Source organism: Myotis nattereri (genome assembly GCF_964212035.1).
Source record: "Myotis nattereri genome assembly, chromosome: 2".
Lineage (NCBI taxonomy): Eukaryota > Metazoa > Chordata > Mammalia > Chiroptera > Vespertilionidae > Myotis > Myotis nattereri.
The window spans coordinates 41,871,660-41,887,435 of NC_138076.1; the positions used below are offsets into that span (position 1 = coordinate 41,871,660).

Consider the following 15,776-nt stretch of genomic DNA (forward strand, 5'->3'; position numbering starts at 1 on the left):
CCAGGCCAAGGGACCCCACCTATGCACAAATTTGTGCACCGGGCCTCTAGTAGGATATAAATGAGGAAGAAAGTAAAGCATATAAGAGAAGACTCATTTCTTGTACTTTCCCCTGATGCTATAGAAGTGTTTCAAACAAAAACACATTCAGGAGTCTTGTGTAATTGTTCAGGAAAAGAGGAACTACTGAGACCATGTTTGGACTGCAGGGGCCAGAGGCCCAAACAAAACAAAACCCCAGACTGGAAGGGCCACATGACAGCCAGGGACAGAGAAGTAGGCAGATGAAGCCACAGCATCCAAGGACAACGAGAAAGAGGGTGGGGTGAGTGCATCTGATGGTCACCCAGAAACAGGTCCCAGCCTTTTTCTTCTTATTCATCACCTGACATTTTTGTCTTCACACTGTACATTACAAACACGCTCCTACTCCATAAACCTTCTCCAATGAACATTCTAATCACAGAATTCACCATATTATCATGGCTCCTATACCGCCAGCAGATGGAGAAGGTGAAAGTCTTTCTTATCACACACTTGTCTGGGGGCTTGAGTTACGAATATGCTTTTGGCATCTTCTTGAATCTTTCAGATAGAGAAACCTCTGTGAACATGGTTTTTGGTCAGTTCCATGCTGTTAGCACAGTATTATCCATAAGAAATGTCATGAGTTAAACTATTGCAGACCAGTATAGAGGCTTAATCATCAAGTCCGTCACTGTCTCTATAAGAAAATTACTTAAGGTTCAAACCAGGTGATAAAGGAAATTTTTAACAAGCAAACTTTTTAAAAATTAGGGACTGTTTGCATATAAAAGAAGGCTACATTCCTCTACTAAATCAAGAAACAAATATACTATTGGGGCCACACTATTTAATAAAATATTCTAAGCACCATAGAAAATATTATAAAGCCTTTTTATAAAATATTATATTTAGACTATTTAGAGTGAGATGATTTACAGCAAGATTCATAGTGAGTGAAGCTACCTGGGATTAAAAAGGCTGCCCAGCCATAACCGGTTTGGCTCAGTGGATAGAGCATCGGCCTGTGGGCTGAAAGGTCCCAGGTTTGATTCCGGTCAAGGGCATGTACCTTGGTTGTGGGTACATCCCCAGTAGGGGGTGTGCAGGAGGCAGCTGATCGATGTTTCTCTCTCATCGATGTTTCTAACTCTCTATCCCTCTCCCTTCCTCTCTGTAAAAAATCAAATATATATATATATATATATATATATATATATATATATATATATATATGACTGCCCAGGTCTGAGACTATCTCATTGAAGGGGACCTCTGGACATGAAGGTAGAATCTAAGAAAACTTTTTTATACTGTTGAAAAACCACTTGTATAGAAACTGAAAAGAAATTTCCGAAGTATTCATTTATACCTGCTTTTTTCAATATTGGTTTTGCTGCCAGCAATACATTGAAGATTCAGGCCAAGAAAAATCACAGGAAGAGGTCCTGCTGGATTCAACATAGAGTCCTCAGTCCAGTTCAAGGCCCTGCCTTTGTACCCACTAACACTGTGTTAGACTTAAGATCCTGGGCACATTGTGGCTGTATTATTCATCTTCACATTGGAGCAGAATATATAATTCAGCCTGCTAAGAACCGGCTTTTAAGACACTACAGGCAGAAAAGTAACCAAATTCTAGGATGCAGTAAAAGGAATGGTAAAATTAATGCTATGTACAAGATATGAAATATGTTTTTTAATCATCTTGCACGTTTCTTGAACTGGTGGGATGACGGAGCCACCTAACAAAATTTCCAATGAAATTTGTTTTGTTTTTGGTTCTTTGCCTCTGTGTTTGCACATGAGAGTAGGTTAACAAAACCACTCAATTATGTGTAAAATCATGATGGAAAGGAAAAATCAAAAGGAATCCTGGGGTGGAATTTCAGGAGGTTTCTCTGTGCCACCGACCAGCTTTGTGACCCTCCTGAGCCTTAGCTTTGACTCTGCTTGTACCACATTGGCACCTCTGTCGCATGGTGGGGTAATTAAACCAGGTTACCATCTGTCCTCCCTAATAACTCCCCACGAAGTGCCAAAATATCCTAGTATAACAGATAGCAAAATGGAAACCAAAGGAAGGAAATATATAAAGAATGAAAGCTCCCACATTCTTTTATTTCTTTTTTACTAATTGTCCTCCCTCAAAGCTCAGTGGGCTCTTAATAAACTTCTACTCAGAAAAAAATGTGAAAATGTGTTGCCATCGAGTCAACAGTGGGCATCTGTATGGCATGACATCTTAGAAATATTTTTTAAATGTTATCTTTATTGATGAAAGTATTATACTAGTAGATGTCCCCCCTTTTTCCCCATTAACCCCAGCCACACTATGGTCTGTATGGCATGATATCTCAACATATATCTAACAGACATACTTCACTGAGGAAAAATTTGCATTTGCACTCAGTTACCTCCTTTATGAAAACAGAACTCTTAAGAGGAAAACATGACAGCAATAAAGAATTTTTAACGTGAAAAGAGTAATTTTATATCATGGATTTAATAAAACAAAAGCTCAAGTATAATTAGACAGCTTTCTTCCCAATCCTAACCTCTTCTTCTTTGGAGAAACATCTATTCAGACCTGTTGCCCAATGTAAAACCTTGTGGTAAAATAGGCATATCATAAAATTTGCAATTTTAACCATTTTTAAGTGCATAGTTCACGAAAGTGGCATTAGGTGCACTCACATTGTTGTGCAACCATCACCACTCCCCATCTCCAGAACTTTTCATCATTCCAAACTGTAACCTTGCCATTTTTGAACAATAACTTTCTCTCCCCCTTTCTTACCAATACTTAGTTCCTTCTCTACCCACCTCTCCTGCCCTTCTTTACATCCTTCTCATTTGTGGCTTCCAAATGGTTTACCTGGCTCTTCCTGTGTGCTCACCTGAATCCCTGGGCTTGCTCTCTAATCTAGCTCTATGGTTTTACTTAAACTAAATTAACCTTCCAGTGGCTCCTTTCACAGTTGCCTCCACCAGGCTGCCCAAAACATTCATTCTTAACGAGTGATGTTTCGTTAACGTGAGATTGATAAATAAGGCTCTGTTGAAATAGTGTGAAAAATAATACCTCTATTTTTAAATTATTGTTGTTTAAGAAATGGAAGTCCTGGATGAGGGACTCCTCTTGGTAGACTCTTTCCAGCCAGAAATTACTTCCCAGTTTGCCACCCAGGGAGGGGTGAGATGGCGCCTTGTCCATCTGCTTCTCTAGCCCTCGCTTACTGGACTGAAATGAGAATTTCCTTGTTGGTCTCATCAACCAACAATATTCTCCAACCACTTCTGAGACTTCACTTGGATCTTAAAAAGTTCGACTAGAATTTTCTTCTTAAATTGATTAAACTTTAAAAAGCAATAGTTAAAACTCAGTAGTTAGAAGTTTTTAAGGGAATCATACAAAGAGATTAATCCCAATCTACACTGGCCCTAATAATCTGTACTCAAATTCAAATATGGTGGACACATAAGAGAATAGGATTTGGAGGCAGGCAAATCTTACTTCTAAGAGTGTCCAGCCACTTCCTACTTCTTTAATCTTAAGTAAGTGATTTCGTTAAGATTTGCTCTCCTCTGGAAAATGAATATGACACTTCACAGAGTCCTGTTGAGTATTAAATGAAACAGTGCATATGAAACCTCTGAAGTGTAAGAGTGGCTTTTGATGAATGTTGGTTTCCTTTCTTTAGTCAATTTATTTTAAGATTTATAAACCTAAATAAAATTTGGTTTCAACTCTATTTAAATAAGCATTCAAATAATAATATTGCCTGATTTTACATTTAAGTATTACATGACTTATATGGGCACGCTAATAAACTTGATTTTTAATGAGACAAAGATTTTTAAAAATGTCAAATACACTAACTTCCTGTTCTGTATATGTATATCCTGACCTGTCATTGACAACTTAATGTAGGCTGAATTTCTCTATTTATTTATGAAAATCCCAACTGTCACTCATATTAATCATTTCAAACTAAAATCTTTTATTAAAAGACATTAAAAGCCAGCAGTGTTTGCTGATCAGTCAAGGAGCATAAAGTTAACATCTCATAAGAGGCAGGATCCCCATTCTTTAAAGTTAGACCTGGTTCAAACCAGCTTCTAGGCCTAATAGATATGTTACCATGAGTAAATAACTCAACCTTTTTTTTTCTTATTATTCCTCGTGCCTTTAATAGGAATTAAACAGTGTCCCTAACTCATGAGTTGTTGTGAAGATTAGATAACATATTTAATGGGCGCCTGGTGGGTGGGAGTAAGCACATAATGCTACTGTTATCATATAGTAATATTTCACCTATTTTAATTTCCTAGGCTAAGCCACAGAACATGGATATTTTGACAAGGTATAGCAATTACTAATAAATCTTAGGTCACTGTGCTTAGAGCAAACCACTATTTATGGACACTCTGCACACCTAGTCTTGTTGTCTAATAAACATCTATACTTTAATTTTCAAGCCTTCCCCTCTTCTCATACAGGTACCCCCTACACAGCAGAACGAACAAGGGAACTTATAAGTTGATGTTTTTGTTTTTGTTTTAAAAAGCAACTCAAAAACACTCTTTTCCAAGGCAAAGGAATACAAAAGGATTTTCTTCTCATTCTCCATACACTCCTTAGATTTCCCTATTTTAACTCCTTTTCTTATTCAAGGCCACCCTTGATGTTGCAGTTGTCAGAGAAGAGCAAAGAAAAGAAGATGAACAATAAGAATTGACTTAAGCAATTCCTTTTCTCCTACTAGTAAATCCTCATAACTGAAGTGGTTCTCTGGCCCTTTCAAATATTTCAGTGTAACAATGACAAATATTGAAAGAATGACTAATGGAAGTGCTATGACATTATTACTGGAAAAAGTATTTGAAGAACAAGAAGGAATCAAGTTTAACATCCCTGGGTATCTTTTTGATTTCTCAAAAACCTTTCAAAATTCTATGGAGGAAGCAAAGCTATTGATTGTCAAAAAAAAAAAAAAAAGTGGAGCTGCATATTCGTGTTGGATTGTGGTTTGACGGTGGGAGGGGACTAAGCATGTTGTTAGGAGATGAGTTTTTAACTCATGTAATTTTGAGTGAATCATTTAACCATTCTAATTCTGTCTTCTTATTGTAAAATGGAAGGCTAAAAGCTTGGGGAAAGTTCTAAATATGGTTTTGCTACTTTAATAGATGATCTTAGGCAAGTGTTTCAGCTTTGTGAAATTGCAATTTCCTCATCTATATATTGGGGATAAGAGTAGACCCTTACAGAGCCATTGTGGGCTTTAATAAGAGAATTTATATACTAGTAAAAGGCTTAGGACAATGTCTTGTATTTGGTAAGTGCTTAGTAAAGAAGAGCTGTTGAAGGGATTAGCTAAAGAACATATATGCATACTTCGTGCATAGTTTGGTGAAGGCCAAGGGAGGGGGTGGCACTGGTGGAAGAAGGTGGGCAAAGGGTGGGGAAAAGGGGGACACCTGCAATTATGTCAATATTAAAAAAATTTAATAAAGCCCAGCCGGCATGGTTTAGTGATTGAACCAGAAGATCATGGTTCAATTCCTGGTCAGGGCACATGCCTGAGTTGCAGGCTCAATCCTCAGTGTGTGGAATGCAGGAGGCAGCCGATTGATGATTCTCTTTCACCGTTGATGTTTCTTTCTTTCTCTCTCTCTCTCCCCCTTCCTCTCTGAAATCAATAAAAAAATATAAAATTTTTTAAATAAAGAGAGCTCTTGAGTTATCTTTGTGCTGTTTATGCATACACAGAGTGAGGCAAAGTAGGTTTACAGTTGTTTGTATGAAAAATAATACAATAATTAATAAATAACAATACTAAAATAAACTGTGTTTCGAGTACTCACCACTGTAAACCTACTTTTGCCCCACCCTGTATGGTACTTTGGGGCTCCGTAAATGATCATTTAAAGCAGTTTCTCAGGAAGGCGCAGAAAGGGAAAGAGCACTACTCTAGGCAGATACAGATAACTGGGTTCTAGTTCTGATTCTCTTACTGTTTATGTAACTTGGGTAGGCCGCCTTGCGGATGTGAGCTCCTATTCCAATTTATAATGTAACCTGCGTCATCATTCTCCTTTTATGTGTTATTGTAGAAATAACGCACGATTGTGGTAAGTTTGCTGTTACGACTTACTGTCTTTCATTACTTTGTTGTAGTTGATACAGACCTTGGGTCACTCCTGCAAGGCCTGATGTCACTGGTACTGCGGGCAAATGGGTGACACTTTACAATGACCAGTTTAATGATGCTGCTTCTGGAAATGCATTGTGGTGAGTAGTGAAGAGTGTCTGAATTTGTTTACAGAAAGCTCAACGACATCAACTCTGAGATCTTTGAAAACTCCAGAGCAAGGGGAGTGATGATAAGAACAATATAATTTGATTACCCAAAGCAAAACAGACCAAAAGCTCTAGTTTGTTACACCTAATGCTGAAGGGTGATGGATTCTAAATGCTAGAACAGCTATAGTTTTTCATAAACCAATGTCAGAAAATACCAGTCAACATATGTGTCCTTTATAGGGCAAATGAAAGTGGAGATGTGTCAACAAGAACCATTCTTTTTATCTAAGTCACGGAGACACTGTCTGTAGAGAGCGGGAGGAGAAGTCAGTGAAGTCAACACATGCGATAGACCTGGAGAAAAGCCACTGGGAGAGCAAAGGGTCAGAATGCCTCCTGAATTGTCCTGACTCTTGATTACTTATCATCCCCATGTTTTCTCTGTTCTCTCCCAATTTCAACAACATTCATCAATGAAGAGCTTCCTCACCAGTTAACCTGCACTTACCCTATCCCAGCTTGTATCTACCCACTTATTTCCAGGAGACTAGTATTTCCAAGTCTTTCATTTAACATTTGTCCTGCTCTCATCCTGCCATTCCAGGTCCTCAGTAACCTAACTTCTCCTCACCTACTCCACTGAATTTTCTAGCACTGCCCAAACGCACTGTCCCCTTTACTCTCCCACTCACTGCAGCATGGCCTGGAACACATCCGTTAGCCCAGATCTGATGTAGTACTAGCTTCTCCATCTGCCTCTGTTGTGGGACAAAGTCCTAGACTGCTTCTGAAATGACTGTCTGAACCTCATAGGGTATGGGGAACAATGTGGTTTAAGGGTGAGAGAGCATTGACTTCAGGGTCATATAGACTTGAGGTCAAATGCTGGCTCGACTACGGATTAGAGCTGTGGCCAAACTGAGCCTTGATTTTGTCACATGCACCAGATGGAGAATGATCTGGTTAAGTGTGAACACATGTCAAGCATAATGCTGGTACATTTATAATGCCAGTTCTCTTTTGCCCTTACCCCACCCCCCGCACTCGCCCCTTAACTTTCACACTACTCAGGAGCAACCTCACCTGTTCATTATCTGTCTAATTCTCTCACTTCCCACAAGATCTATCTCCCCACTGTAGGGATAAAGCCCTACCATGGAGCTTCCTTCCCATGCAGTAGTATTTGAGTATATGACTATGTGACATTGTCTGATTGCTTCACAACTCTTTGCGTAGGCAGTAAACTCCTAGGTATCTTTGGCACCTCCCCGCACTGGTAGCTTCTGATCAGCAGACGCAGATCTTAGAGGGAATGCAAGAAGGGGCTGGGAGCGGACCCAATTTGTCTTTGACACACAATGGTGTCATATCTGGTTAAGTGGAGCGACAGCCAGGTTAGCTTGCTGTTCTTATGGGGAAGCACTAAAGATATCTCCTCTCCATTCACTGAAAGACTGGCAACTTCCCCAGACACACAGGCGCAAGTGCGAGAAGGCAGGCAGTAGTGGCAGAACTTGGGGAGGAAAATGCGCATGAACCAAAATTTCACTCTGTTCGAGCAACTCTGAAATGGGACCCCTTTCATCTTTCACCTCTTGGCAGTGGGTCTGATTTCCTGCATGGCAGCGAGTCTCTCTTTCCTCTAGAGCTGGAAATAAACACACACATATACAAGGAGCTATATATTCCTTCTGCTCAAAAGAGGAAACCTCGACACAGAACCTAGAGACAGAACCTGGCTACAGAACCTGGCAAGAACATGGCAAGAGATCCTGACTAGAACCTGGTGACTGAACCTGGCTGGAGAACCTGGACAGAACCTGGCTGGAGAACCTAGTGAGGGAACATGGCTACAGAACCTGGCTGGAGAACCTAGCAAGAGAACATGGACACAGAACCTGGCTGGAGATCCTAACCAGAACTTCACTGGAGATCCTGACCAGAACTTGGCTAGAGATCCTGGCTAGGCTGCTGATCAACTGAAAAAAAAAAAAAAAAAAAAAAGAGGAAACCTCAAATTAGAAAACCTGAGCCTGATTTCATTACCATCAACAAAAGTCAAAATACTATAGGGAATACGACTTTTCAATCTCAAAAGATTCCCCCAAATTCCATCAAAATGCAAAGGAGGATGGGATTTGAAGCACACTAAGTAGACAATCCACCAGGCAGTGCAGCTCCACATAAGAACCCTTGACATTTTCTCTTCAGCTGCACGGAATTGGAACTGATATTATGTCTCTAGGTGCTATATACAAAAGAATTCTGCCTAAGTGTCTCACCAGGAGGTGTAAATTATTCATGGGAAATGAAAATGTACTAGATTACAACACTTATATAACTTAGCCTTTCCTTAGAGAATCTGCAAATACATTTATTAGTTTAACCTCACGGCAGACCTGCAAAGCAGCTGCTTCTGAGGCAGGAAAATTAAAGGTCTATTGTCTTCTTATTTTCTGCTTTCTTGAAGAGAAACAGTAACCTGCCTCTATAGGGCTCTCATAGAGCCCAGCTCACCGAAGACGGAGTACCCCTCCCACCTCTCCTCTAAAAAATTTTGAGCACATTAGCAAGTCTGGATTCCAGTGCCCTAGCCACACTGCACCATGGAATTTAGACTCAAATTGCCAAGAAGCTTGAACTAATAACTGAATGCAAATACTGTAATTTTTATAGTTTTTTTTTTTTACTTGAAGAGATACAGCAGGTCTCTCTCTCTCTCTCTCTCTCTCTCTCTCTCTCTCTCTCTCTCTCTCTCTCTCCTTCTACACACACACACACACACACACACACACACACACACACACATACACACACACTTCTACCTCTCTCCACGAAATATTTCATGTGGCAATTCTGCTTCATTTAAAGCAACCAGATCCATTACTGAAACAGAACCCTTTCTATAGTTGGAATATCAGCAAAATGTTACATTACAGGTGGCTAAATAGCTGTAGCAGTGGGATGCTGAGATAGCTGTCTCAGCAGAGGCCAATTCCTAAGGGTTGGGTCTGACACTTGCTGTCTGGGCCTTTCTGGAGTGTAACATACTTGGGGCCCAGCCGCTTTCTATAATCTGTTTCCAGGAACCAGCAAACCAAGAAAGGAGTCACCAGTTTGATCATCCACACACAGAGGCCAGCCACGTTACTGAGTATTTCAGGAGAGGTACCTGACAGGAGTCTACTCCTCCCACATGGGGGCTTTGCAGAACCACGATTTTTCTTGTGAAGAGACAGGCTCCAAATTGGTCAAATGGTGGATATGGGGGTGTTTAATGCCTCCTACATTTGTCTGAATATAGTCCCGACAGATGGCTTTGAATAATAGATGTTTTATACAACTCTTTGAGATGAGAGTTTGGGTGAAACATGACCTTACCTTCTAGATTTCTTGGTTGGAATAGGCTAACTTACATACCCAAGAATCTGTATACACAAATAGCTTTGAAGTTGTAGTCACATTTATATGTGAGAAATAAGTAAAATCTCATGATTTGCTTTCCTCTTCCCTGTCTAGTTATTTGTAACAGGTGAGACAAAGCATAATATATGAATCTGGTTGCATGTAATTATTTCACATTTCTGATAAGATATTGTTGAAATGGATTATAGTGAATTTATATCAGGCATGTCTGGAAAATGGGACTTTCTGACTGTCAAATATTCCAGGAAATAAAGGGTTGTGGGTGTATGATATATTATTAACAAATTTTCACTAAGCTCTTCCTAAGGCCAACTTTCTGTTAAATGGATTTAATCTTTAGGGGAAGGTTCAGAAGACGTGACCTTCAGGTCATCATTTTAAAGAGGAATTGTCACTTTTTGAAGATGTGATTGTTGGTTAACATATTGCCAGAAATATAATTTGATCTCACCAGCTTTAAAGGTAGTGATGGAGTAATGCATAAAAAAAAAATCCTAATATGCAATGTGTAAGAATTTTTCTTCATAGCATGAACTCACGACCCAGAATGAATCAGATGAATAGTTGCTCCCACTGTCCACATAGCTCTAACATGGGCAATATATATTTGCACCGAATCTGAAGGGACTCCTCCTTTTGCGCAAAGGCCTGGAGGTCTTTGAGCTTCTGTGGCTCTGAAGTCTCATTTAGGCAGGGGGATGGGAGCCACATGTTAGGGTAAGCACACTGGAGGCATCTGACCACTGAGTTCACCCAGCTGCTGTTTTTGAAGGCATTCAGTTCAGGTCCTTCCTGTGGTTAATCTTTCATGTCAGCCCACATTTCTTTTTCTGTTGTGTGACATTTGTTTGGACAGGTTTTGCCATAGTATGAAATAGTTTTTCTGTTTCTCTGTGGCTAAAAGTAGCTCTCCCTATGTCATGGGCCAAGGCAAGACAAAGTAGGTCGCCTTCCAGCTGCCCCAGTTCCAGTTCAGGCTCTTCTTAAAACCTCTCAATGGTCTGCGCAGACTCTCCTCCCTAGAAACCCATTCGTCCTAGAGTCCTATCCTGTTTGAAAACTCTTCACGGGCCAGATAAGAGCCAAACCCTTTAACCTGACATTTAATCCTGCACACTCTGAATCAACCCTACGTGGTAGGCATTCACTCCTGCAAACTGAAGCTCTGACCAATCTATTGTTAGTTCTTCTCTGCTAAACTTTACACTTTCCCACCTTTGTGCTGGTCATTATTTCTATCTAGTGATGATGCTTTAAGGATCATGCAGGCAAGGTCCTTGATTAATTCAGAGGAATTACATCTAGTACATTCAGGAAAAGTACATCTAGTTGCCGGGGTTCTGGGAAAGACCCAGAATATAAATTGTATTTTAATTGGGCATTCCAGGATGTGATTCAGTAAATGGAATAATTCTGTGTATAGATAAAGAAATTAAGACTTAACACATATTTATTTGGAAATTCCTCTTTTGAAATAAATTGTAGCTTTGAAATAAAAATAATAAAGCAATGACAGCATAGGGTACTATAATAATTAAAGTTCTAGAATTCAAATCTATACTCTCATTTTATTAAATAAAATTTTTTAGAATATGAAAAACTAGGTAATCCAGTTACTAAGCTGTTTATCTCTACCTCTTTTAGTGTACACTCTGAGATTAAATTTGTTTCAATATAGGCATCTATAGAGTTGTACAATCGGACCATCTGCTAGTAGCTTAAATTGGCCGATTTAAATGGTATTCTCATTTTCAGTTCCGATTTCCCTTGCTACCAAGTTATTTGTGAGATGATTGGCAGAAACTAGGAGTAAAGTCTAGGACAGTGATTCACAAATATGCCCATGAACTTGGTTTCACTAAGACAAATGACTAATTTTTTTTACTTTGTATTTTATTTTTTACTTATCTTATTTGTATAGAAATTATTTATAATTTCCAGTATTAAAATTATAGAGAGAAAAGCAGTGGAGCATGGTGGTTAATGGCAAGCCCTCAGGAGACAAACTGCCTGGGACTAAATTCCAAGACCATTTATTAGGTGTTTATCTTTGCCTAAGGTAGTTAAACTTTGTTTCAGTTTTACCATCTACAAAATGGGGATGATGATAACCATACTTATAAGACTGCTGTAAGAATGGAGTGTATCTATATATAAGTATCCTCTCTCATTTAATATGAAACATATGATATGACATATCATATATATTAAATGAGAGAGACCATTTAGAATATCTTTTACATAAATAGTTTGTAAATAATAATAAAAATGTTATTATTATTATTAGCTATAATTTGTATATGAAGACCCAAAGACCTTAATTTACTAATAGGAAATAGCTGTTAGTAAATTTGTTTACTGTATTTTTGTTTACATATCTACTCGTAGGTAAATAACCAAAAATTTATTTTATATTTCCCAAAAGTATTTGGATTTTGTCTTCATATCATTTCACACTACAAGTCTAAGTTCAATTAAAACTTTCATCGCTGGCACTTTGATGAAGCCCTGAGGATAGAGTTTATAGATTTGTTGCTTGTTCATCTTGACTCACCAGGGGTAACATGTAAAGATACACTGAACTGGAGGATCTGCCATGGGATGTTTTGGTCTATCTTCTTTCTTCTGCAAACAACTTGTGTCTAATTGCAAATACCTATGAGATTTGAACTATTTGAACTGACCGTCTAAATTGATCAAATGAATTGAAAAACTGTCAAAACCCTTCCACATTTTGTGTTAAAGACAGATCTCTCAATGAAGGAAAAGAAGGCAGAAGGCTTATCATCCACTGAACTCTGAGTCAGTACCACTTTCTGTTCTGGTTGTGTCTACCTTTATATTCTCCTACACTGGGCTTAAGGAACCATAGGTTTATTCAATCTTAGAGCTGGAAGGGGTTTCAAGGAGATCTAGTTCTAATCTTTCACAAATGAGGGAACTGAGATTCATTTCATTTAAATCACATATAATTCACATGGATATGATTCATTTAGAGTTTAAAGAGTGAAATATCAAGGGGATAAACTTGTCACTTCACAGTCATTAACAATCTCTGAATTCTTCTGAATTCTTGGGCACTAAACAGAATTTCCAAGTTCTTTGGTAGCTGCTTGGTTCTTTGAAACTTGTTGAAAATATGAATAGAGTATCATATCTGAAAGTTTATGTTTACTACTATTTCTTTCCTGTGGTTTCCATGTGCAAGCAGAACTTCATCAAGAGCTGCTACAGGATTTCCCATCATCACTGAAGTGCAATCCAGCAACTATTACATTCAACACTACAAAACACAGACTCTGGGGTTCTTGAAGCTACTGTCAGGCACTCTTTGAATCATATTTCTTTTGACTTAATTGAAATTAAATTTGTTAGTTTCTTTCCCAATTACACTCTGCTGTGAAATGATATATTTTAGCTTCTGAATATTTCATACTTTTTACCCCATCTCCCTACACACATAAATAAACCTACATATATGTATATAATCACTCAAAGGAGCCAAAGAAATTAATTGGTTGAAAAAATATTTATGATATACGATCAAGTATTTATCATAATAAAGTAATTTATCCTAAAACTCAAAATTATTTCTTTATCTTGACTTCCTTTGCATTCCTAAAAAAGATCTTTCTGTATTAGAGGTGCTTAACTTGCCATAAAGTATAGGTAAAATTCCATACTACTATGATAACCAATGCTACTCTATTATACTTCAAACTTGTTTTCATATGAGGGGACTTTGTAACAAAAATTGTATAAAAACTCACAAAAACATGATTCAAGAAGGCAGGGCTTACACATAAAAGAAACTGGTATCCAGCTCTCCTATTAAGAATGAGCAAGTGAAAAGAGATGCTCTGAACCTAATAATGAAAACTGCCTCTCCTGGCTCCCATCCTATCACTTTAAAAAATCTTCCCAGCTAAGAAACTTATTTATTTCTCTTTGTTATATCTGTTTTGAAGCTGACTTAAAATTCTTTAGAGGTCAGTTGGCATTTTGGAGGCAGTGAGTAAAGAGATGAAGAACTGTCAATAGTTTGTATTAGCCTCTGAGTGCCCACATGGCCTCTCCTCTCTCTCTCATTCTTTCCTGTTTTGTCACAATGTGTAGGGCACAGTAAGAGCTGTCATGGGATTTTATTTTTATTCCTTCATTGAAGTGCATTCACACCTATCTTTTTAGTGATGAAACCTATAGCACTGGAATCGCTTATTCACTTGAACTCGGAAAGAGTGTGAATCAGCCCTTCCCACCTGCAGAATGCATTTTGAAATCTGCCATTTATGCCCTGACACTAGTTTTTCTCATTAGCTTGAACCTCCCCCTCAGCCTACTCCTAGATCTCTTTTCATTTTTTGTCACTATGTTGACTTTATCTAAAAAAAACACCCCACAATAAACCAAAAAACAAAACAAAACTAAAACCAAAACCAAAATGCTCTTCTATGAAGGGCGGACATGCAAAGTAAAGTGTTTTTTTAGGCCAGGTAAGAGTTTATGCTGACTCATCCTCATGTGCACTTGTTTGCTGTGGTCAGGATTGCAGGCAACCTGTGACTAGGGAGTGGGAAGTAGCCAACTGGCCCTCATTGAAAAATACTACATCCATGTCTTTTTGGCACATGCATTAAACCAACAGAGTTAAACGTCCCTAAACAGTTATATCCAGCCTTTGTGAACTCAGTGCCTCTAAGTCCTCTTCTTCCAATAGTTTGGCTCTTATGCTGGTATCTGAACAGATTGTAAAGTGGGAACCAAGTGAGTTTGGAAGCACCTATGGCCAAGGTGAAATGTTAACAAGAATCATTCAGACCTCAAATTTGAAACTACAGAAAAAGGGGAGACTTTTCTAAGAGGAGAATTGTTTTCCTCTATAACAGACAGATAGGGTCTGAATTGAACTGAATCAAAATTAGCCAGTTGTGAAGCACCTGTGGGAGAGCTTTTGTAATTTCTCTGTGGCGATTCACAAACCACTGGATACAGAATGCTGTACTAAAAGGAATTTAAGCCTGTCAGGTTAATTACACAATATTAGGTACGAAAACAAACAGTGCAACACAAAACATAGCTACATCATTATTTGCAGTAAATGTTAACTCTAAATAAGTGCAACCTGTCCATAAATGCTTGCTATAAACTAATTAAAAAAATAAAATTTGATGGATAAACATGAAAAAAAAATTCTCACCGAGAATTTTTTTTTTAAATATCAGCACTCATTTAGAGTTTGGGATTTGTGAAAGAAAGCTTTAAAAGGAGCAAACCTGATTGGCTGTGGCTGTTGCTGCGAAGGGGACACTTGTTGCAGGAGTTGTTGCTGCAGAGACAGTGGCTGACGTAGCGCTGTGCATCATGGGTACTTTCAGGAGGGGAACCATGGGAGCAATGAACAGGAGGGTGTAGCATTATGGTAATAGAAGTGGTATTTTGGCATGGTGAATATCAGAGCAGCAAGCCATCATGGGTTAAACCAGCAGATGGCATGCAATCACAATGCAAAGCAAGGAAGCATGGGAGAGAAATAAAAAAGGGAAAATAGCTTATTACAAGTACAATTAAAGGAAGTTTTAAAACATAATCAGTGATTCCCAGAAAGGCCAAAGCAGATTACTTTGGTTGATGTATTTACAAACATTTTACTTCTAACAATAGATCATTCCCAATTCAGAGTCTATAGTGTTTATAATAAAGGTTGCTTCTAAACACGTGAAATGTAATGTCCAATTAAGTAAGAGTATATGATAATCATTGTTAATCATACTTCCAAAATATCAAAGATACAATATGTAGGCCTAATTTGGGATATGATATTCTTCAGAATTTGTGATTAAGTTGAGAAAAATTGTTTTTTGGTCAATTTGGGGCTACTTGTTTGAACTGAAATTACCAGAGATAGTGGTTTATATGAGTCAATAAACTATAGAGCAAACATCATGGCCTTGATGTAAATTTTAACACAGTTACTGCGAAATAGCCAGACAAGTTTTGCCAAGGCTTACTTTCCTTT

General features: G+C 38.3%; 1 protein-coding gene across 3 annotated transcripts in view; it reads right to left on the reverse strand.

The window, feature by feature from the left end:
* Nucleotides 1-15,776, reverse strand: part of MBNL2 (muscleblind like splicing regulator 2) — a 163,614-nt gene that overhangs the window by 10,900 nt on the left and 136,938 nt on the right. For 2 of the 3 annotated variants that reach the window (XM_081082508.1, XM_081082507.1), the window contains one exon: nt 15,034-15,128. The exons of the other annotated variant lie outside the window; for it this stretch is intronic. In XM_081082508.1, coding sequence (XP_080938634.1) covers nt 15,034-15,128 — 95 coding nt within the window. The remainder of the gene's footprint in view (nt 1-15,033; nt 15,129-15,776) is intronic. 3 annotated transcript variants of the gene reach the window in all.